The sequence below is a fragment of the Eptatretus burgeri genome, chromosome 4, assembly GCF_056783735.1.
Source record: "Eptatretus burgeri isolate ZD-2024b chromosome 4, Ebu_testis_v1, whole genome shotgun sequence".
Taxonomy (NCBI): Eukaryota; Metazoa; Chordata; class Myxini; order Myxiniformes; family Myxinidae; genus Eptatretus; species Eptatretus burgeri.
The window spans coordinates 135,446,197-135,469,973 of NC_140964.1; the positions used below are offsets into that span (position 1 = coordinate 135,446,197).

Sequence of the window (23,777 nt, forward strand, 5' to 3'; positions counted from 1 at the left end):
TTGCCGGGAGAGAAACTGGACTTGGGCACGCCGGGTCTGCCTTCTGTGGCCTGGAGAAGCGAGCCAGGGCCGAAGGAAAGGCAGGGAAAGGACTGCAGGAGGTCTGTCTGCCCTCGGCAGCAAACGCAGACCTCTTGAAGTGGTTCAGTTTTGGGAGAAGTACAAAAATTGCAGTCGGTTTTGAGGCCACGAGCGCCGAGAGGAAAAAAGAAAGTGAGTGGTGCGATCGGCAGGGAGAGGACCTGGCTGCTGTGTGATTCTGGAGTCGGCTTCGAGAGGAGGTGATCGACAGGTTCAACCTGCGTCCAACGACGGAGCCTCTGACTGTCCCTACTCACCTCACAGCTCGACGACGTCTTGGAATCCCATGGACCCAGCCTGCCGGAGGCCGGCACCTCGATTTGGCATTATCTGGTGAACAGGCCAGGCCTGGACTTGTATGCTGGACCTTGAGAGAAACCAGCTGGGACCCATCATCGATCTGGCGGTCTTGTGCCGTCGACCTTACACGGGGTCAGAGTCAGAGTCATAGATTAATTAAAACATTGTCGTGAATATTTTGCTTGTGTTGTGTTCCCCAATAAATCTGGTTGATTCGGATGAAGTGGCCGCTATGAGGAACGATCCATTCAATTGGCATATAAAACCAAAATGGTTACAGACTGGCAGAAAACGCTCGGCATCTGACAAAACCAGTCTGTAACCGGGGGTTCTATTTCCCCAACTGGGAAGGTACAAAGATTACGTTGGTATCGCGATTGAAGGCGTGTGACCCGAGGCCTGTGATGAGCCGGCCGGCGTTATAAACCCCGGAGACGGTGGTGGTGAGGGTGGCGCCTCGGACCGGGTGAGAATCCCCCCACCCCGGATCCGCAACAATACTCTTTATAGCACCCACAACGTTTCCCACGGCAGAAGTGGTTGAACCATTTAGGTCTTTATGTTTAAGAATAGTTGAACCTGTACCCATGAGAGTGCCAATTATCCCATCTCCGTTATTTCTAAATTTATGTCCTCCACGGACATAAATCCTCTTGTATGACTGTGGAAATGACTGTGGGTGGCGCCTGTCCGACAAGTAGAACTGTTTAAGTGTTGCCGCGTGTGCGCGTATTCGGTTTTAACTCTTGCTTTCGCTTTATATGTGCATTTTGATTAGTGTGACTGTAAATACGTGCCTTCTGTGCTGGTCTGTGTGAATTAAACGTGCTTGTGTGAACTTGTTCCCCGTTTCGCTGTGTCCTTTCCTTTGTTTGACTCTCCATCCTGCTTAACGTAAGGGGTTCGTAGTGGGTGCAACATCCCGGTAATTAATCGGAACCGTCAAGGCCGACGATAACACCGCTCGTTTATCACTGTAGCACGGAACGGACCGCTTAAGTGGTTAATGTCCGGAGTCGGCCTGTGGTGTGGTACGATCACCCGGTCGACCATTCGCGCAGGTACTTAGGTAGATCGAATTTGGCGAGCAACCCTATCCTGCGCGGGTGGGCAATTGGCACGATCGTGGTGAGGTTAAACCCCCACCCGTAACTCGCTCCCGGCATTGTTCCGAGAGGGTCACGACTGAATTGTCCGTCCGGTGGGCGACGTGCCGCGATTCGAGTTACGTGGCCGTTCGCAAGCCGGCGGGCGCGACTTCGGAACATTGGTGTCAGAAGTGGGATTCGAATCCGGCCGCCTCCAAGCTAAATTCACGGGGAACGGAGCAGGGGTGTGCGAGGTGACCCCCCCCCCCCCGTTCCCTCCAAATTAGGAGCAATTTAAATTAACCCCTTACGAGAAATAAGATGGGGTCTCAAGGCGAGCGGGAGCCAGGGGTAGTAGGAATGGATTTAGAAATGTTAGAATCCATGGCCCCGGATGAGAACCCTGAGCAGGAAATGCTTATGGTGCAGGATGAATTTCCCCAACCGAACCCAGAACCTGAAATGGGCGCGTCAGCAGCAGAGGCCGCAGTGTATGACACCTCCCCTCCCCCCCTCCACCGAAACCCCCCCCCGATCCTGGCCGAATCGGCCGGGCAGAGTGCGCCCGACATGGCCCAACGATGCGACATGCTGGCGGAAATTAACGCAAATATGCAAGCAATGAATGCGAAGATGGATACAAACACAAATGAAATGAAAAACGAAATAAAAGGCATGAACGGAAAGATGGATACAAACACAAATACAATAAAAAAATGGAATGAAGGAAGAAATGAAGGAAATGTGGGTGAGATGCAGCAAATAGGCCAAAGCCTGCAGGCGGGCACGGCGAGAATGTTGGCAATAACATGGGAGCTCAAAATGGCAGCGCCACGTGTGGGAGCGAACGAGCTGAGAAGGAGTGCAACGGCTGTCAGGCCCGCAATGGAGGCGGGTGAGGGCAAAATAATTCGGGGGGCGTGTTGGGCGAGAAGTGTAAAGGTGACGGAGGAAGTGACGGTGACACAGAGGGAAAAACTAAATGGGGTGACCGAAACGTGTGAGACGAGACACGAGGTGACGACGGAAAGAATAAAAAAAATAACAGAGACACGGGAGATAGACCGAATTGAGAATGTATTCGAAAAAGTAGAGGAGAGACTACACGATCCAGACGGGGTTAAAGACGCACACACACACGGAGTTAGTGGAGGACGATGAGGGTGAGCTCGCGGAGCGTGTAGGGACCCGGACCCGGTGCGAGCAGCTGGATGGCCTCCTTCGGGAACTGAGGGAGACGCTATGCTCCCTTGAAGCGGATCTCGACCAGGTGGGTTCGGTCGTGCTTTGCGAGGTCGAGGGGAGGAGTGCTGCGAACGGGTGCACGCCGAGCTTGGGGGGTATAGAGACCCCAGAACCCCTTGTGGGGACACGAATCCCCAGTGTGGTTGTCCCGGTGTGTGTGGTGAAAGGTGTGAGTGCGCCCCCGTGTGTGGAAGCGACTCCATGTGTGAGTGGTGTGGTGGCAAGTGTGCCGAAGTGCGTGCCTCCCAGCACACCGTGTGTGAGGGGAACCACGTGTACGCCAGAAAGGGAATGCGTGAGTGAACGGCCGAGTGCAAGGGAGACCGTGTGTGTGAGAGAGCGGTATGTGAGGGAGATGACGGTCGGCATACGGGAGCAAGCAGCCGCGTCTCTCAGTGTGAATGTGATGGAGTGGAGTGTGAGCGTTGTAACACGTAGGTGTGCATGGATCGAATGGCGACGGCGACAGAGGAACAAGAGCCAAGTAGCGGCCGTAGATGTATTGGGGACCGTGCCGGGTTTGCCCAGCAGCGAGCGCGAGGTCCGTACTGTGCAATGCACGAGGCCGCCACGTGCTCGCTTGCGGGAGTGAAGCCCGGTCCGGAAACGCCCGCGGTGAATGTTGCTGATCCCACGGACGGACAAAGGTCAGGCAGGATACGGAGTTGGACCGGACGGGTTCTCCAGGCGGGCGGGTGTCTGAAGCTCCAACGGGCAGAGCACATGCGTTCGAGTGGGGAACCCCTCGAAGCGCGAGGCTTGGGTTTTTTTTTGTTTACTGTGCAGGGTGATGTCATGGCTGCGTGTTGGGTTGGGATCCGGCAGGAGGGTGAATCCCTGCCGGATGGTACCGTCCAAGAGGGACGAGTGACGCGAGCAGCTGCCATGATGTCACGCCAAAGGTGCGCGGCTGCGAATTGCCGAGCTGGTGCGCAGGTTGCGAGTTGCCGCGCTGGTGCTGCGCATTAAAAAAAAAATAGCAACCCTCGCTTTCGGCTGAACAGGATTCCCGGGCATGGGGTGGAAGATCCCCCTGCCGGGCACAGGATACCACTCGCTCGGGGGAAGGGTAAGCTCCGCGAGACCGGCTTCATGGGGCAGGGGTAAGTCCTCATGGAGCCCGTGGAATGGATTAGTTTGAGGGATTCAGTTTAGATTTAGGATGAGAGATGGAAAAGGATTTGAGGACAGTGACAGACTTTTGAATGTGTAGAGGGGACGTAGCTTAGCTATGTAGTGTTAAAAGGAACGTGCTATATTGTAAGGGACGACATGGGAGCACGAGTTAGTTAGGGGATTTAGTCAGAAGGATGGCAGAGTTCGGCGATGTGTGAGAAGAGGAGTGAAACTGGACATGTTGAGTGAGTGAGGCCAGCGGGTCTGTGTGAATGGAGCGAATGTGGAATGCATGGTGCGATGAGTGATTGGGGGGAGGAGTGACTCCCGCCGAAGGGACCCTGGGGTCAGAATAAAGTGAGTTAGCTGGGGTAGTCAAATTAATAAAAATGGAGGTCGTTTTGCTGTTGGTGGGAGTGTAGGCTCGAACCTATTTTGGAGGGGTGCAAGAGCCCTGTTGACGGGCTGGGAGCGTGGCTGCGAAAGGTGAGTATCGCTGAGTGTGTACCCCGGGCACCGGGCGAGTCGGCCGTGGTAGGCGAAGGGCCCATGGGGGGCCGGGGTAGCGTAGTGGGCACGGGTGCGCCTGCATGATGCGGGGGCCCAGGGCACCGTTAGCCGTGTGGGCAGTGTTGTGGGCACAGGTGACCCTCAGAAAGGGGCCCGGGAAGCCAGCCTGCCACGTGAGCGTTTCAGGGGAGTCGCCAGGGAGGGCACTCCCCGGTGTTTAGGGAGCTGGTAGGCTCGGAGGCAGTGTAGTGCCCGGGGGTGCCATTGTTAGAGAATCGGCAGAGGGTCGTGCCTGCCAAGGGAGCCACGCGTCCCAGCCACGAAACCCTGCAAGGGCACGAGGGAAAATTAGAGGGCGAGGCCCGAAATTTGAGAGGACACCAACACAGGCGATGGGAATCTGGGTTGTTAGAACCAATAGATTAAGCGAGAGGCGCTTGTTGAAAGCCCCGGGGTAGTTTAAAGGTTAATGGATAGGGTAGATAGGAAGTGTACCCCTCCGCACCATCCATCCCTTCGCTCTCGTTGTGGGCTGCTGGACCCACTTTGGTAAAGATCGCTGAACTCTGGGGAGGCCATCCTGAGACTTGAGTTGGGCTTCGACACAGGACGCTTGCCCTCCCTCATTCCCCTCCGGGAAGGGAATGTTGGGGTTGGGAGTAGGCTCGGAGACGATAGGTTAGCCGAACAGAGACAGTAAAGGGGGTTCGGGGACGAAATTATAGTGGGGAAGTAAGGATAAAAATAAAGACAACAAAAAAATAAGTTGGGGCTAAATTGGGTTTTTACAAATTAAGGGAGTGGGTATGTACAGTGACAGGCAAAGGCGATAGGTGGGAGGGAGACAGTAGGTAGGTCCGAGCTCGCCTTCTGAGTGGCCAGCACCACCGCACTCCCTCCACCAACCTCCATCTCAAGGCAAAGGCTGGCCAACTTCATCGGCTGGCTGTGTTACTTCAAGGCATGTGCCGGCCACTTCATCGTCTGCAGCTGTGCTTCAAGGCCTGTGCCGGTCGGATCGTCTGCCGGCTGTGTTTGCCTGCAATGGCCTTGTTCTGCAGGCTGTGTTTGCCTGCTCACCTTTGCCATGCCATGCCCACTGCCCATGTTCACCAGCCCATTCTGTTTTGATTTCCCCCCCCCCCCCTTGTTCATTGCCATGTGTGCCAGGGTCATCACGAAGCTGCAAGGACTGTCCTGTTGGCAGCTACAACATGGGCCTGCAGTGGCGGCCAGTGCACCGGTTGACTTTTGCTTTCTCTTTGCAGAGTCCATTGATCCTGGGCCATGGTTTAGTGTAAAATTTATAAGGTTAAGATGTACTGTAAATATGAGTGCGCCCCCGGCATGTATGTCTTCGCGCCGGCAATTTTATTAAAGTCGTCTGAGTGAGTGTGTTTGTTAGTTTGTTACTCAGCCCTCAGGTTATTTATTTTGGGGACATGGATACACTGAATGTCGCACTCAGGGATCCGAAGGTAAAACGTACGAGGGGAGAACGACACATAATGGCACTCGAAAATTTGACGACTCGGGACGAGTCTGGAAAAGAGGAGGGGGTAGTGTTACGGCTGTAGAAATTCGCATTACACCATAAAGGGCCCTCAGGTGAGATATCTCGATAGGTACATGTGTAGTTAGCCCAAACCCGTTGTATAGAGGGAATTTGTGTGATCCATTTGGGCTGCGATCCTCCAGTTAGTCGTTTTTCTTTCTCTATCTTTTATTTGAAACGAACAAAAACCGCCAAAGATGCTGGTGGGTTTTCCCCGCCATTCTTCCCCGCGCTTGGTGTGAGGGAAGGGGGGAAGGGCGGCTCGCCGCCGATTGGTGGATGGACAGCATGAGGCGGTCGGGGTGAGGGAACGCCCCTTTTCGAGAACCCTCTCGAAGGAGGGTGGAGCCGAAAACGGGGCGGAGTGAAGGGCGGAGCCCTGCGCTATAAAAGTCGGACACGGGCGGGGCGCGTTCTCTCCCTCTTCCTGCGCCCTCCCTCTTCCTCTCGCTCTCTCCCTGACTCGTGAAACTCGCCTCCTTCTTGAGTCGTGATTGGGTCATTGCCAAGCTGTTTCGTCGTGTTCGAGGGTCTCTGCGTCGGTGTGGAGCTCGTGGAGCCCGAGGAGCTCGTTGAAGTCGAGCTGTGTCGTCGTCGAGTCTGGTCGAGTCGGCAGTGGAGGATGGCGAAGGAGACGGAGCTCGGAGTGGAGGTCGTGGGAGGAGGACTCGACGGCCGCACCAAGGGAAGTCCTTTCTTTTCTTTGGGTTTGTGGAAATGACTGTGGGTGGCGCCTGTCCGAGAAGCAGAACTGTTTAAGTGTTGCCGCGTGTGCGTGTATTCGGTTTTTACTCTTGCTTTCGCTTTATTTGTGTATTTTGATTATTGTGACTGTAAATACGTGCCTTCCGTGCTGGTCTGTGTGAATGAAACGTGCTTATGTGAACTCGTTCCCCGTTTCGCTGCGTCCTTTCCTTTGTTTTACTCTCCATCCTGCTTCACGTCAGGGGTTCGTAGTGGGTGCAACATCCCGGTAATTAATCGGAACCATCAAGGCGGACGATAACACTGCTCGGTTATCACTGTAGCACGGAACGGACCGCTTAAGCGGTTCGTGTCCGGAGTCGGCCCGTGGCGTGGTACGATCGCCCGGTCGACCATTCGCGCAGGTACTTAGGTAGATCGAATTTGGCGAGCAACCCTATCCTGCGCGAGTGGGCAATTGGCACGATCGTGGTGAGCTTAAACCCCCACCCGTGACTAGCTCCCGGCATTGTTCCGAGAGGGTCACGACTGAATTGTCCGTCCGGTGGGCGACGTGCCGCGATTCGAGTTACGTGGCCGTTTGCACGCCGGCCGGCGCGAATTCGCAACAATATATATATATATATATATATATATATATATATATATATATATATATATATATATATATATATATATATATATATATATATAATTATATCTTCTTTTTTTGGCTGCTCCCGTTAGGGGTCGCCACAGCGGATCATCCTTTATGATCCGCATTCTGATTTAGCACAGGTTTTACGCTGGATGCCCTTCCTGACGCAACCCTGGTCACCTCTTACGACACAGGGATAAGGATTGGGTTTCGCCATGATTCCGGGCTGCCCTACACACTCTCATAGCACGGCCCAGTGCAGAGCTCCCGTCCTCAAGCGATCTTCCAACCCAAGCCTCCGAGCAGTCAGATTACAGACGCATACCACTACGCCCGGTATGTATATATATATATATATATATATATATATATATATATATATATATATATATATACATATATATATTTATACATATACATATATGCATGTATATATGTATATTGTTGTGGATTTTCGCCCGTCCGGCATGCGGGCGACTGTCTTTAGCTCAATTACGGCCGTGCGCGCCCACCGAACGAGCAATCCAGTCGCAGCTTTCGGATCAACGCCGAAACCCAGCTGCGGGTGTTGTTAACCACACCATAAACCAGCCAACTCTTCTGTCCACGCGCTGCAGGGTCAATCGCGGAATTGTCGATGTACCTACTTATTCGCGCAGACAGAAATGCCGGAAGTTTACACCTCAACGGAGCCTGCACGAAAACGAGCAGCTTTAAGCAGCTCGTTCAGTTTGCGATTGCCGAGCGGTTTTATATCGCCAAGCCCCGTTGGAGCAGATGTTCAGCTTCAGCGGCTCGAGCAGCTTGGCGGGCGGCCCTCGGTCGCTTGGCCTTCCCCGCGGCCTGGTCGATCGGGCCTTGCCGTCGATGCTTCAGAGGAGTGAACGGGCCTTGCTCTTCTAGAGTTGATGCTCTTTAAGAGCCCGCTCACTCCTCAGCGTCGCTCGACCGACTCGGGCCCCGATCGCTCAGACCGTTACGTCGCTTGCCGACGACTTCTCTCTGGTTGGCGACTTCTCCCGACTCCAACTCAACTGCCGGCTTCTCCCATCTCCCGACTCCACTGCTGACTCCAACGGCCCAGCTCAACTCATCTCTCAACTCCACTCGACTGCCCGCAACGACCAACAACGCTCTCGGCGTTGAAACGCGCCTTTTTATAGCCTGGAGGGGAGGGGTCGCTCTGAGCTTCATCGCCCCAAATCAGCGCCCTCCCCCTTTTCACCTTTGAACTTTCATCCCCGGCTGACTCCGCCCCTTTCGCCATTCTGATCCGGACTCGACGTCAAACGCCGCCGTGGTTGAGATCACTTTCACAACACGGCCGTGTTTGAGATAACTTTGCTGCTGTCGAGGATGCCATTGTGTTTGTTTGTGGAGATGTTGTTTGTTGGGATGCCATTGCTGGTGAAAAGATGGCGGTGTTGTGCAGATGCTGGTGAGGAGATGTTGGCGGTTGTGGAGAAGGTGGTGAGGAGATGTTGACGGTTGTGGAGAAGGTGGTGAGGAGATGATTGTTTAAAATAAAAGACAGAAAAGAATAACCCATTTTGGAGGGATGCAAGAGCCCTGTTGACGGGCTGGGATGATTGACGGGCTCCCTCCTCCAGTATGACAGAACGAAGCCTCGTCCTGGTGGAGGAGTTGCTCTCTTCATTAAAGACTCTATTCCTCACTTTTCATGCACTGCCCTCACTCCCCCACACCCCCAGGAATACCTCTGGCTTCCCCTCCACTCCCTCCTCATGTTTATATGTGTGCTGCACCATCCACCAAACAGTGATGACACCATTTGCACCTCAATATCCGAAAACATGGACCAACTTCAATCCTCTCATCCGAACTCTTCCTCATATGTGGTGACTTCAATTGTCATCATGCCAGTTGACTGCGTGTGGGTACCTCTCTCACATGCAATGACACTTCAGCAAAAGACTTCTGCGACTCATTGGGACTGATTCAATCGGTCGACTTCCCGACCCGAATCTCAACCAACGGTTTTCCATCTCTTGTGGATCTGATTTTGACAAATTTCCCTGAAAATATCTGCTGTTCTTCCTCCACTCCAAATCGGTACTTCTGACCACGTGCTTGTCAAAGTAGTCATCTCTCTGGCTGTTATTAGAGAACCACCTCAGCACCGTCGAGTCTGGCATTTCACTCAGGCTGACAGGCAGTGTCTCCAAGCAGCCATCAAACTTCTGGATTGGCCTCCCATGACTACTTTCTCCAACATAAACTCATCCTGGGAATTCTTTCAAAGAAACTTGCTCTCCCTCATGCACAGATTTATCCCCTCTCATTTTCAGTTGGCCAACCCTTCCTCCCGCCCATGGTTCACTGAGGCTTATGGCGAGGCAGTTGTCATGAAACAACTTGAATTTGCCTCATGGAAAGCAAACCCAAGTGAGTGTAATCTCAGTTCCTTCCATAAAGCTCGGAACAAGTGTGTGTCCACTGTATGGAGAGCCAGAAAACAACACCTTTCGAATCTCAGGTCTGAACACTCAAACCTCTATCCCTCCTCCAAATCCTGGAGGAATCGAATCAAATCTATTTCTGGTGTATGTTCCCCCTCCATCCCCTCCCTTACTTCAAATGACTGTGCAGCTGACACCGTACATGAAAAGTCTGAATGCCTAAACTCGGTGTTTGCATCTAAATCTTGTGTACAAAACCCATCGCTTTCTATACACACCTTACCCAGTCGCACCCAAATGTCCATGGACTCTGTCCTTTTCTTCTGACAAAGTGGAGAGCTGGCTGTCAAACCTCGACTCAGATTCTGCAACTGTTCGAGACTGCATCAGCCCACGTATCCTAAAAACCTGCTCCTCTGCTCTTGCTCACCCTCTCTCTGTTCTATTCACGTTTTCATTTTTTCAAGGTCATGTACCATCTGCTTGGAGATCAGCAAACATTACTGCCCTGCATAAAAAAGGTGCAAAAACAGATCCCTGCAACTACAGACCAATCAGCCTTCTCCCAGTCATCAGCAAGGTTATGGAATCCATCATCGCTTCAGACATTAAATAATTACTCTTCTCCGATGGCTTGATTTCTGATCCGATAAGGCAGTGTTCTGGGCCCTGTTCTCTTTCAGGTTTTCATCAATGATCTCTCCGACTCTCTGGAAAATCCTCTTTATCTCTTTGCTGATGACTCCAGCCTCTGCCGTACCATGTCATCCCTCAGACCGGCAAGCAGCAGCTTCTTCTCGCTCTGCAGATCTGGATTAAATCACAAACTGGTCCAACACATGGAACATGTCTTTCATCCTGAAAAATCTCACACTCGCATTATGTCTCTCCGAAAGGACTGTCTGGAAACCACCCACCATCTACTTTCTCAACAATCCTCTGGAAGAAGTCCGTTCATTCAGGCTTCTGTATCCCACTATCTGCCATGATATTTCCTGGGAAAGCCACGTTTCCAACCTGGCCTCCAAAGCCAGTCGCCGACTGGGAATCCTCCACCGTGCAAAGTCGTTCCTCGACCCACCTGAGCTCCTGACCACATACAAATGTTTTGACTGCAACCTGATGGAATACTGCTCTCCCATCTGGGCTGGTGCTCCTGCCTCTTACCTTTCTCGGCTTCACGCTGTAGAAACCAAGGCATTTTGGATGATTGGTATCTCCCGCGATGACTGAGTCTTTGGGCCTCTCACTTCAGGCAGGTCAGTGGTCTTTCTGTCTAAGATTTTGGAATGACCTTGACCTTCAATCGGGTCAAAGGTCATACCGTCGTGCATCCCTCATCGACATCTACCCACATCCCAAATATCAATAAAATCGAAAGAAAAAATGGGGACGTATGTACGAATGTACGGACATCGAGACTGGTTTTATTAGGTCATCTCGTTAGAGACTTAAAACTTAAAAAAAGAAAAAATGACGTGTTCAGATAGGGAGACGATCATGTGGAAATAGTGAAAAGTTTCATCTTCCTGGGTTCCAACATTGGAGTGAGTCGAGAATGTGGAGGAGAAATTAATACATGGCACGCATTTGGGAAAACAGTAATATCAGGATTGACAACGATATGGAAAGACAAAGAAGTGACAAAACAAACCAAGAGGAGGTTTGAGACTGCCTTGGTATTACCAATTGCAATATGTGGATGTGAGTGGTGGACAGTGAAAATGAAAGAAAGGAAGGAAGAATATTGACAGTTTTGAAACATGGTGTTGGAGATGAATGTTAAAAATTCCATGGACTGCATTAGAATGGCTATAACAGCATTCGGTCGAGTGGACAACTCTGTCAGGCTGAACAGTTTCCGTTTTGTATCCCATTGAGAGGCCAGATCTGCATCCGTACCTCAACCAAAATCGAATCGGCCTGTATTGACACCGACCCAACTCATCCACCAAGTTTTGTCAAAATCCACCAACAATTTTTGAAATAACATATAATGCATATCGTTTTTGGCCCCATTTCTCAATCGTGAAGAATCACTTCAGGAAATTAAATAAATTAATGTATCCGGTTCCGGATCTCCACCAAAATCGAACAAATTCATCATCTTCAGAGACCCAACCTGTCCACCAAGTTTCATCTGAATCTGGACAAAACTTTTTGAGATATCCGACAAGCAGACAAACAGACAAACAAACAGACAAACAGAGAGACAGACAGACAAGGGTGAAAACATAACCTCCGTCCACCTTCAGTAACAAACAAATCAGCGATTGAAGAAATTAGACCACCATGTACATGAGAAGTGCTGATGTGAAAACAGAAACTGACATGCTTTGGACACGTCATCCACACAGAAAACGAAAGTCTGGAGAAATCAACCATGCTGGATGTACATTTCTTTACACACTTTTCTTTTGGGTTTGTAATTAAATCTTCTGTTGCAATACTGCAGCTCTTGCAAATGCTCTTGCAAATGCTCTTGCTCTTGCAAATGTTTTCCAAACCGAAGGGAAATCAGTTCATAAAACAAGGAAAACCAAACCTCTTCCAAACCCAGATGCTGACTATCATGTTTTATCAGTTTTTCAGGCCCTTGTTATGGCCAGACAATGTATGGAGTTCAATTTTCACCAAAAAGTAGATAATTTGGAATTGTAACAACAGAAACAGTGTTATTGGAACACACTGTGTGAAATAGATCACAATCATCTCAAATGTTCATTTTAACTGTGTACATACTGTTTTTAATACCTCACCTTCCTTTTTATGATTTCTTGTTTTGAATTCCATGTCCAACTGTTTTATCCAACCTTGTTTAAATGAAGGAAAACAAAAGTCAAAGTCTCTCTCTCATCTGCACTGGTGTTGCTGCTTTTCAGCAGGAACAGAAGTCAAAACTCCGAGATCACAATTAACAGAACCTGTCTGATACATAAACGAAGAGTTTTCTGACAAGTCATTTCCATTCTTGGATAAAGATGAAAATATGGCAGCTGGCTGTTTGAACTTTGCTAACTATGCTGAAGCCTTTGGGGCACAGATCATGGAGACCCACCTCATCATCTAATTAAACTAGGAAACTGCAAAAACAACACAATATTAAAATGTTGAAGCGTGCTGAACTAGAGCTCCAAAAACAATCATCTTCAACGAGATCACGCAATTTTGTGCTCGTGTTTCTTGTTGTTCTTTAGCAAGTCATTCTGCATGGAAATCATGACTGCATGTTGTATAAAAAGACGCATCCGAGCTTATTTTAAGTTTACAAAATGTGGGGATGAAAAGGACCAATGAGAAAAATACATTTGAGGGAATGGGAAAATGGGGAGGTGGTTTGGTGGGTTGGGGAGGGGGGATGGGAAGGAAAGATATTTGGGGGTGGTAGGATTAAGGATAAAGGAGAGGAGGATATCTTTACAGGAATGCAAATCAACCAAGCTGTTCAACAAAGGAATGCAAATCAACCAAGGATGTATGAGGAAACAAACTTTCCAGTTGGAATCAAAATGGAATTGTTTTCCCCACAAAATGGGAACAAATTTCCCATCACCACAAATGATGTGATGGACAGAAAATGAATTAAATGACAATTTTCTAATCGCAACACAGCACTCTGTTAAGTTCCACAAACCTGGATTAACACGAGGAGAAGCACTGCTCGATTCTTGTGTTGTGGCATCATCTGATTCTTTAATCTGAACAGATGACTTCCAAAGGTTTTGAGGAATATCCATTTGGAAATCATTTCCCTCTTCCAGATCACCTTCACCTGCACACAATTCGACATTTAACACAACATTGTAGAAAGAAGGTCGACATGTAAACTGTAGTTATTGAAGTTTGCTTTAAAACTCAGACCTTGATTTAAGTTTAAATCAAAATATTAGATATTAAAAGATTATTTTTCAAAGGAAGACCAAGTTGTTAGGAAAACAAGTTGTTTCACATTTTGTGAGTTTTATCCACCAGAAGGTTGGAGTTTGTTTTTGAAAGAAAAATGAAAAAACAAACATTAGATTGTTCAACCCAAGATATGAGGAATTATTTGATAAATTTTGCTGCCGAAACAAGGACAAGCCTGTGCACACCTCTACAGAGGGAAACAAACTACCTGCTGTGCCATTTCCCTCTTCCAGATCACCTTCACCTGCACACAATTTTATTCTGAAACAACTGACATGTGTCATAAATCATGGAATAGTTTGGAATTTAATATGGTTTAGAAGAAAAAAAAAAGGCTGATTTAATAAAGAATTCAAACATGTTGGACAACACAAAATTGCTCCAAGAGATTCCACAAGTTATAAAGTAAAGGGTTAATGGAAGATAAAGGTATTTATTGACATGCTTGGGTGTATAATATAGTGACATACCAGATTTGGGTCTAAATCCATCATCCTGAGAGCGGGGGGTGCAGACATCAGTGAACCCGATTCCAAAGAGTCCAGGAACGTTTTCCAGCTGCAAATTTTGGAATCCAACAAACTTTTGGCAGAAACTGGAAAGTTCTCGAATAACATTCTCCAAGTTGACGAACAGACTTCCCAACAGAGAAGATCCTGCAAGCTGGACAACCTGCGGCTTTAAAAAAGAATTCACAAATTTACAGAAGTCAGCATACGTTGCAAATTGAAATTTCTCTTTGGAGAGTGAGAGGAGCTCGGTTCGCAATGAATCCGACTCTGTACAAACTCGAAGGACCTTCTCATTCTCAATTCCAAGCTTATCGATCACTGCTTGGGCTGTTTCTGCCCTCAGGCCTTGAGATTGGAGCCATTCCAAAAAGCTCCCCATTCCACCGATGACCTGCCAGGGACACAATATTGTTGTCAATGTAAAGACTGTTGTCAATAAAGGAAGTGTTGTTATATTGGTGTGGTGGTCCAATCGTCCCAGTTGCCCTGTTCAAATTCAGTGAATCATATCAATGTGATAGTAAAGCAAGACCGTTTTGGGGGTTTTGCTCCACCAGATTGTGTTTATTCCGAGATACCATCTACATACATACATATATATATATATATATACATATATATATATATATATATATATATATATATATATATATATATATATATATACACATACATATTGTTGCGGATTCGCGCCCGCCGGCGTGCGAGCGGCCACGTAACTCGAATCGCGGCACGTCGCCCACCGGACGGACAATCCCGTCGTGACCCTCTCGGACTAACGCCGGGAACTAGTCACGGGTGGGCCTTTCGGCCTCACCACGATCGTGCCAATCGGCCCCCCGCGTGGGATAGGGTTGCTCGCCAAATTCGACCTACCTAAGTACCCACACGGAGGGTAGACCGGGCGATCGCACCTCGCCGCAGGTCGACTTCGGACACGGGCCACTTTAAGCGACCCGTTCCGTACTATCGGGATAACCGAGCGGTGTTATCGTCAACCTCGACGGTTCGATTAATTATTGGGCGTATTTAGCCCACGACCAACCCTTTACGTGAAGTAAGATGGAGATTCAATAAAAGAAAAGACGAAGCGAAACGGGAAAAACAGTTCAACATAAAGCACATTTATTCCGCGGCAAACGGAAAGCACACATATACAATTATGCACCAAAAGCAAATGTAAAAGCAACACGACAATTCTGCACAAAAAGCAAATGCAACAAAAGAGACACAATGCAGATCTACTACCGACTACGCGAGCACACGGCAACACTTACACAGTTTTACTTCACAGACGGCGCCGACAACACATATACTCCAAAGCAAAAGAAAAAGGGGCCACCCTCAACTGCAAGGGGGCAGACGGGCCTGGGGCCGAGACCGCGTCGAGCCTACCCGTCTGGTGATGAGCCGCAAAATGGCGGCGGCGCCCAGACTCCGCGGGCCTCACTGGCACTGCCTGGAATGGGGTGGGAACGGGGCCCCCTTCTCGCACTATCTCAGCGCGGGGAGAAACAGGGGGGGGTTGTTGATGCGCGGGGGAAAGAGGATATCTGGCTGGCTTGGGTCCCGCGACGAGCGACTCCACTGCGACCTCGACCGCGTTCCCGGCCTCCCCTCTCCGCAGCTCCCCGACTCTGACACGAGCGCAGACCTCCACAAAGCTTCTTGGCTTCTCCAGCCTCTCCGGACCCCGACAGACACTCTCTCGACTGATTTCGCCGCCGCCACAACTCTCCAACTCTTTCCTCTTCTCAACTCTTTCCAACTGCCCAACTCTTCAACTCTTTTTCTCTTCTCAACTCTCTGACTCTTCCCAACTGCACTGATTCGCTCCGCGCTCGGCGCTTTATAGTGCGACAGGAGAAATCATATGCAGATTTTTGGATCAGGAACGGCTCGGGGGCGGAGCCACGCTCCCCATTGGACAGAGGAAAAGTGGGCGTGAATCATTCTTGATCCGCGAATCTGCATATAGCGATTATACTCCGACGCGCCTGGAGGCGGGGCCAAATCGCCCCAAGCTCGCTGATAGGACGGAACAGAAGTGGGCGTGAATCATTCTTGATCCGATTTCTCGGAAAGGCTGGTGTTTTTGCACCCGCTGCTCGGTGCGCGCCCTGTACGAGTCCAGTATCGGTGCCCACAAGCGGCGCGGGAATGGCGGTGATGCGATGGTTGCGAGGGCGAGTTGTGACGGTAAAGGTCGTGGCTGTTGGCGTTGCAGTTGTTGTGAAGCGGCGTTGCGGTTGGTGGTTGGTGTGTGAAAGCGGTTGTGGAGAAGGTGGATGTTGTGAAGGCGGTTCTGGAGAAGGTGGCTGTGGTTGTCGAGATGCGGTTGGTGGTGGTTGTGGTGGTAGTAATGGCGGTTGGTCCAAAATAAAGATAGTAAAAGAAAAACGACTATCTAAAAGGGTCGCAGCCCGAATGAATGACATTTATTCCCTCTAAACAACGGGTTTGGGCTAACTACACATATACTTACAGAGATATCTCACCTACGGGACCTGAATGGTGGTTTGCGAATTTCGTCAACCACAACACTACCCCCTCCCCTTTTTACAGACTCGTCCCGAGTCATCAAATTTTCGTGTGCCATCATGTGTAGTTTTCCCCTAGTACATTTTACCTATGGATCCCTGAGTGCGACATTCATGGTATTCGTGTCCCCAAAATAAATAACCTGAGGGCTGAGTAACTACCTAAACAAACTCACTCACACGGACGACTTAAATAAAATTGCCGGCGCTAAGACAGACATGCCGGGGGCGCACTCATATGTACAGTACATCTTAACCTTAACTTACAAATTTTACACTAAACCATGGCCCAGGATCAATGAACTCTGCAAAAAGAAAGCAGTTAACAGGGAGCCAGGCTGCTCGCACGCAGTCTCTGGCTCAAACAATGCAGGTGACAGGGAACGTGGCCGGCTGCTCACACGCAGTCCAAGGCCTTCCCTTTTGAAATGAACCCAGTGAACCACAACGGTGCATGGGCTGCACAAACGCAGTCTCCGTGCCAGCTCAAGTGGCACACGCAATGAGCACAACAGATGGATGGACGCAAACACGGTGCACGGGCCTCCACTGCAGGCCCGTGTTGTAGCTGCCAACAGGGCAGTTCTCGCAGCTTGCAAACTGTTGCTTTCTGATCCTGGCGCACATGGCAATGAACAGGGGGGGGGGGCAAAGCAACAATTGAACGGGGCTGGTGAACAGGGGCAGTGGGCATGGCATGGCAAAGGTGATCAGGCAAACACAGCCTGCAGAACAAGGCCGCTCCAGGCAAACACAACCGGCAGATGAACTGGCCGGCAGAGGCCTTGCAGAAAACAGCTGCAGACGATCCGGCCGGTACAGGCCTTGCAGCACAGCAGCTGCAGCCGATCCAGCCGGCACAGGCCTTGCAGCAAAACAACAGCTGCCGATGAAGCTGGCCAGCCTTCGCCGTTCAGTGGAGGTTGGTGGAGGGAGTGCGGTGGTGCTGGCCACTCGGAAGGCGGGCTCGGACCTACTCTACGGTCTCCCTCCCAACCTATCGCCTTTGCCTGTCACTGTCCATACCCACCCCCTTAATTTGTCAAACCCCAATTTAGCCCCAACTTATTTTTTTTATTTTTACTTCCCCACTATAAATCGTCCCCTAACCCCCTGTACTGTCCTTGTTCGGCTAACCTATCCTGTCACCTAGCCTACTCCCAACCCCTACGTTCCCTTCCCGGAGGGGAACAAGGGAGAGCTAGCGTCCTGTGCCGAGGCCCAATGAAGCCTCAGAATGGCCTCCCCAGACTTCAGCGATCTATAACCAAAGTGGGTCCAGCGGCCCACAACGAGAGCGAGGGGATGGATGGTGCGGAGGGGTACACTTCCTAATCTACCCTATCCATTTAACTGTTAAACTACCCCGGGGCTTTCAACAAGCGCCTCGCGCTTAAGCTATTGGTTCTAACAACCCAGATTCCCGTCGCCTGTGTTGGTGTCCTCACAATTTCGGGCCTTGCCCCCCAATTTTCTCTCCGTGCCCTCACACGGTCTCATGGCTGGGACGCGTGGCTCCCTTTGGCAGGCACGACCCTCTGCCGAATCTCCAGCTATGGCACCCCCGGGCACTACACTGCCTCCGAGCCTACCAGCTCCTTAAACACCGGGGAGTGCCCCCCATGGCACCTCCCCTGAAACGCACACGTGGCAGGCTGGCTTCCCAGGCCCCTTTCCGAGGGTCACCCGTGCCCACAACACTGCCCACGCGGCTAATGGCGCCCCGGGCCCCAGCACCAAGCAGGCGCACCCGTGCCCACTACGCTATCCCGGCCCCCCATGGGCCCTTGGCCTACCACGGTCGACTAGCCTGGTACCCGGGGTACCCACTCAGTGATACTCACCTTTCGCAGCCATGTTCCCAGCCCGTCAACAGGGCTCCTGCACCCCTCCAAATGGGTTTCGAGCCTACACTCCCACCAACAACAAAACAACCTCCATTTTTGTTAATTTGACTAACCCAGCTAACTCACTCTACACTGACCCCGGGGTCCCTTGGGCGGGAGTCACTCCTCCCCCCAATCACTCATCGCACCATGCAGTCCCCATTCGCTCCATACACACAGACCCACTGGCCTCACTCACTCACCAAGCACATGCTTCCACTTCACTCACCAACTCTTCAACACACTCACCGCTGAACTCTGCCATCCTTCTATCTGCATCCCCTAACTCGTGCTCCCACGTCGTCCCTTAAACTACAGCACGTTCCTTTTAACCTACGTAGCTAAGCTACGTCCCCACTACACATCCAAAAGTCTGTCACCATCTCCAAATAATCTCATTAATCAATTTCCCAACCTAAATCTCAACTAAAATCCCTCTACCTAATCCATTCCACGGGCCCCATGAGGACTTACCCCTGCCCCATGGAGCCGGTCTAGCTATGCTAACCCTTCCCCCTAACTAGTTTCCATCCTGTGCCCTGGCCAAGGGGATCATCCACCCCTTGCCCGGGAATCCTGTGCACCCGAAAGTGGTTTGCTTTTTTTTTTTTTTTTTTCTCACATGCGCAGCACCAGCGCGGCAACTCACAGCTCGCGCACTTTGCACCTGCCCGTGACGTCATGCAGCTGCACGTGTACCTCGTCCCTCCTTGGACGGTACCATCCGGCAGGGATACCCCTCCTGCCGGATTCCAACCCCACGTGCAGCCATGACGTCACCGTGCGCATAAAAAAAACACAAGCCACACGTCTCGAGGGGTTCCCCACGCGAACACATGTGCTCTGCCCGTTGGAGCGCAACACACACGCCCGCGTGGAGAACACGTCCGGTCCAAATCCATAATCCTGCCTAAACTTTGTCCGTCCGCGGGATCGGCAAATCCACCGCGTGCGTTTCCGGACCGGGACTTCACTCTCGCAAGCGAGCACGTGGGGGCCTCGTGCGTTGCACAGCACGGACCTCGCGCTCGCTGCTGGACGAACCCGGCACGGTGCGCAAAACATCCACAGCCGCTACTCGGCTTTCTTTCCTCTGTCGCAGTCTCCGTCGCCATTCAACACACGCACTCCTGCGTGTTACGACGCTCACACTCCACTCCATTAAACTCACACCGGGAGACGCGGCTGCATGTTCACACATGCCGACCGACATCTCCCTTACACACAGCGACCTTGCACACGCTGTCTCTCTCACACTCGGCCGCTCACTCACGCATGCCATTTCCCTCACACTACCCATACCACTCACACGTGGTGCTCCATTCATACTGGCCGTTTCACTCACGCATGCCTCCACTCACTCGCGGCCTTTCACTCACTCGTGCCATTTCCCTCACACAAACTATACTACTCACACACGCGGGGGCACTCGCTCGCGGTGCCTCATCCACACACGGCGTGCTGGGAAGCACGATCTTCTGCACACTTACCACCATACCACTCACACACAGGGTCGCTTCCACACACGAGGTCTTTGTCACCCACCCGGTCGCTCTCACACACGCCCTTGCACCCGCGCTATGCGTGCGTTGCAGCACGCATTTCACCACACTCGTGAACACACACCGGGACAACCACACTGGGGATTCGTGTCCCCACAAGGGTCTCCGGGGCCTCTATACCCCCCAAGCTCTCCGTGCACCTGTCCACAGCGACCACATATATATCTATATCGATATATCCATACCCTGATCTGTGCCTTTCCACAACTTTATCCCAGAAGTCTTTTGAGAAGGCTCCTTGGTGCTCATGGTTTCGTCTTCATTGTTAAATCCACGACCCAGCACGAGAAACTTACAGGAACAGCCAATTTTATTCTGAAACTATAAGGGCACTCGGAAATCCACTACCCAGCACTAGAAACTTACAAGAACAGCCAACTTTATTCTGAAAGTAGAAGGGCACTCGGAAGAGCGCACACCGCCGCCACGTAATGCGTGACCCACGAGAACATATTGGGCCCATCATATGTTTACCTCTGCCACCAAAGGTGAAGGAGGTTATGTCTCTGTTTGTGTTCATCTCAGAATATCTCAAGAAGTTGTGGACAGATCCAAATAAAATTTTGTGGAAAGTTGGGTGTGCGACAAGGACGAACCGATTAGATTTTGGTGAAGATCTGGATCTGGATCCAACTACGTGTGTGTACATGTCTGCATGTGTACGTGAAAAATGCTGGTTTTTGCCTGCTATCTACACGTGGGTGGGTTTCAGGAAGTGAAACAGAGACCTGCTAGGTCTCAAAGTGTGTGTGTGTGTGTGTGTGTGTGTGTGTGTGTGTGTGTGTGTGTGTGTGTGTGTGTGTGTGTGTGTGTGTGTGTGTGTGTGTGTGTGTGTGTGTGTGTGTGTGTGTGTGTGTGTGTGTGTGTGTGTGTGTGTGTGTGTGTGTGTGTGTGTGTGTGTGTATTATTGGTATCGACATATGTGGGTTTCAGAATTTGGGATGGATTCCTCCCAGGGTGGGCTCAAGTATCCCCCTTTATTTTGGAAAGGGATTATGAATCATGGACCAAGTTGTGAAGTTTTCTGTTTTCAAAGTTTTGTGCCGAGGGCTCTCTTCAGAATCATTACTGACCTCTGGATGGCTTCCAACTGCAGTTCGTTTGTAGTGATATTCCCAGGGATGGATTTCAATATCTCTGTGAGGTTCTTTTTCATCATTCCCATGAGGTTCTTCATCATCACTGATACAACTTTGGCATTCTTCAGCTTCCAGAATCTTTTCACTTTTTTTTTGTCTACCTTGTCGAAGCTCGTGTGAGAGCTAACACACAATGCACAGCAAGGGGGCATGAGACAAGAGGGGAGGGAGTGGGAAGGACAAAACAGTGGGGAACAGAGACATGAGGAGATCTATGGAAGGGAGAGAGATGGGGAATGCAAGATGGACATTACAGGGACTTTTAGGAAGGAAAGCAGGGAATTTGAAGGAGGTAGGCATATGTGGATTATCGGCGGTCGAAAAGATCGAGGATTTGGATGAGGGATGATAAGAGGTGGTGGTGAACAGCTGTTTTGAAAGCCTGGAGGGAAGAATGGGAAAGAATAGAGTGAGGGAGTTTATTCCAAAGGTGGGGAAAAAAAGAGGAATGAAAGAAGGTGAGCAGTGATTCGTGATTTTGGTAGTTTTACCAGAAGGGGGATGTTGGTGGACCTTGAGCGCCCTGCGGAAATGTGGTGGGGACAAATCGTAGAGAGAGCAGGGGGGGCGAGGCTGGAGAGGTGACGGTTTGAAGACAGAAGGACCACCGACCAGCCTGCGGTGAAAGAGAGGCCCAAAGACCCAGCCTCATTGCGGGAGATGCCAATGATCCAAAATCATAACAGAACAGACAATATCCGAATAGAAGCACATTTCATGCTTGAGATTTTGGTATTTTCGTCATTTTCTTGATTTTTACATTGTTAGTCCAAAATCACTGATATGAACACCTCAATAACAATGCCTTCTCTTTTTTTGTGCCAAAGTATGATATCTTGTCACAATGCTTTGTTTTCGATGTTCACACCTGATGGGATCATAAGGTCGTACGTGAGCGGTACTTCAATGTTTTCAGTGAATCCTTTTGGTTCATTTTCCAATAAATTTTCTGGAACTGGAACATCAAAGTTTTTCCAGACGTGCCAGCGGATTACTTTACAAACTCTGTTGTGTTGTTGTGTGTACAAGTGTTCTGACACGTTTTTGTTTTTGTTTGTGTGTTCGTTAATTTAGCATCACACATCATTCTCTTTGCTAACCCCAGATCCACCCCTCATCTGTCTGGGATTTTTTTTTACCTCCTCTCCCTACACCCGACACGCACGCACGCACACATACATACATACATCTCCTCCCCACAGTGAATAGCAACGTTTGCTGAGATGTCGCTCTCTTCACTCCTCTCCACTGGGGGGGGGGGAGACGGAAATGAGTGGGAGGGGGAGATTTCACGAGCAGGGAGGGAGGGGAGACAGCACAAGGGTGGGGGAGGGGTCAGAGGAAACGGCAGGAATGCAGGGTGGAGACAGCACGATGATGGAAAGGGGAGGGGGGGTTGGATTGGTGGAGGATGTGCTCCCTCCTCCGTGTGTTCCGTAAACCCCTAATCCTGTCCTTGTGGAGCCCTAGTTAACGAGGATGTAATCTTGGTGGAATGTTAACCAGGAATGTTATATTTTGTCCCCACACGATGTTTAGTTTTACCTTCTGGGATTATAAATCAGGTTTTTTTTTATCTCCATTCACGTTATGAACGTTGAACATCCCACGGAACAGGTGAAGTAGGTAATCGTACCTCGTTCCCTCGTTTCACCTCCTCATTTAGAGATCAAATTGGATTTACAAGTTAATTATAAAAGGTTTCTGGTGGTTTTGGAGTTAAAAGGAAGAATGAGGTTTAATCCTCGTTGTAGGAAGTTTCGTGATGATGTGATTATTAAACAATGTGGTGAATAAAACAAAACGAGTGAAAAACACCTCATTAAATCAACAACCAAACACCTCAACAAACATTGAATAAAAACTCCTTTAACTTTCCTTCATTTCCGTCATCGAGGAACAGAAAATTATTTTATATTTAAATTAACGTTTACACATCTTTCTCGGTATTAATGAGGAAACTCCGAACTCACCTCTTCCTCAGGAGATCCGACCCGACCACGAGGACCTTGGTTCCAGTTCCGGTTCATAATTTATTAATATTCATGAAACTCCCAACACCACAATAACATGATGAGGAAACATCACAGGGGTATTTACTTGTGAACATTTCATCGGTTGTGATATCGTTTTGATTTTCAATCCGACGACTTCGGACATTTTTGCGATTTCACGGCTGAAGCGGTTCTCTCGATGGGCTTGCTCCACTTGCCGAGCGGCTTGAAAAACGGTTCATTCGGAACGAATGGCTTGGAAAGCGATAGCAAGCCGCTTGCTGACGGAACACACCTTGCTCCTTCAAATAAACACATCGTTTGGAATGAGTGTGTGCACCTTCAGAATGAGTGTAATGTTCTTCTTCTTCACCAAGTTTTTTCAATTGTCAGGCTGTGTGGGACAATGATCGCCAATGAAACACTGTAAGATATGTTGATGTAATACGGGACATGAGGAAACCTCAGTTCATGAAAAGTCGATGGTACTACCGCACACTATACTAACATGGCTTCTATACAGTGAGCAGAAGAGATTCTTGGTGATCGATCCAAACACAGAAGATGAAGGCTGTCCGTTC

At 50.0% G+C, this 23,777-nt stretch overlaps 1 protein-coding gene across 17 annotated transcripts in view; it reads right to left on the minus strand.

Moving 5' to 3' along the window:
* LOC147029183 (uncharacterized) overlaps positions 1–23,564 on the minus strand; it is a 56,500-nt gene extending 32,936 nt beyond the window's left edge. For 2 of the 17 annotated variants that reach the window (XM_085876370.1, XM_085876375.1), the window contains exons 1-8: positions 23,176–23,218; positions 22,390–22,450; positions 21,694–21,818; positions 21,137–21,584; positions 14,362–14,466; positions 14,034–14,241; positions 13,772–13,807; positions 13,292–13,429 (exon numbers count right to left, since the gene is read on the minus strand). In XM_085876370.1, the coding sequence (XP_085732496.1) occupies positions 13,292–13,429; positions 13,772–13,807; positions 14,034–14,241; positions 14,362–14,454 (475 nt within the window). In that variant the 5' untranslated portion in view covers positions 14,455–14,466; positions 21,137–21,584; positions 21,694–21,818; positions 22,390–22,450; positions 23,176–23,218. Of the gene's footprint in view, positions 1–13,291; positions 13,430–13,771; positions 13,808–14,033; positions 14,467–21,136; positions 21,585–21,693; positions 21,819–22,381; positions 22,451–23,175 lie in introns of those variants that run through there. The other 15 variants (XM_085876369.1, XM_085876358.1, XM_085876372.1 and 12 more) reach the window with 13 other exon arrangements.
* Positions 23,565–23,777: the final 213 nt, after the last annotated feature.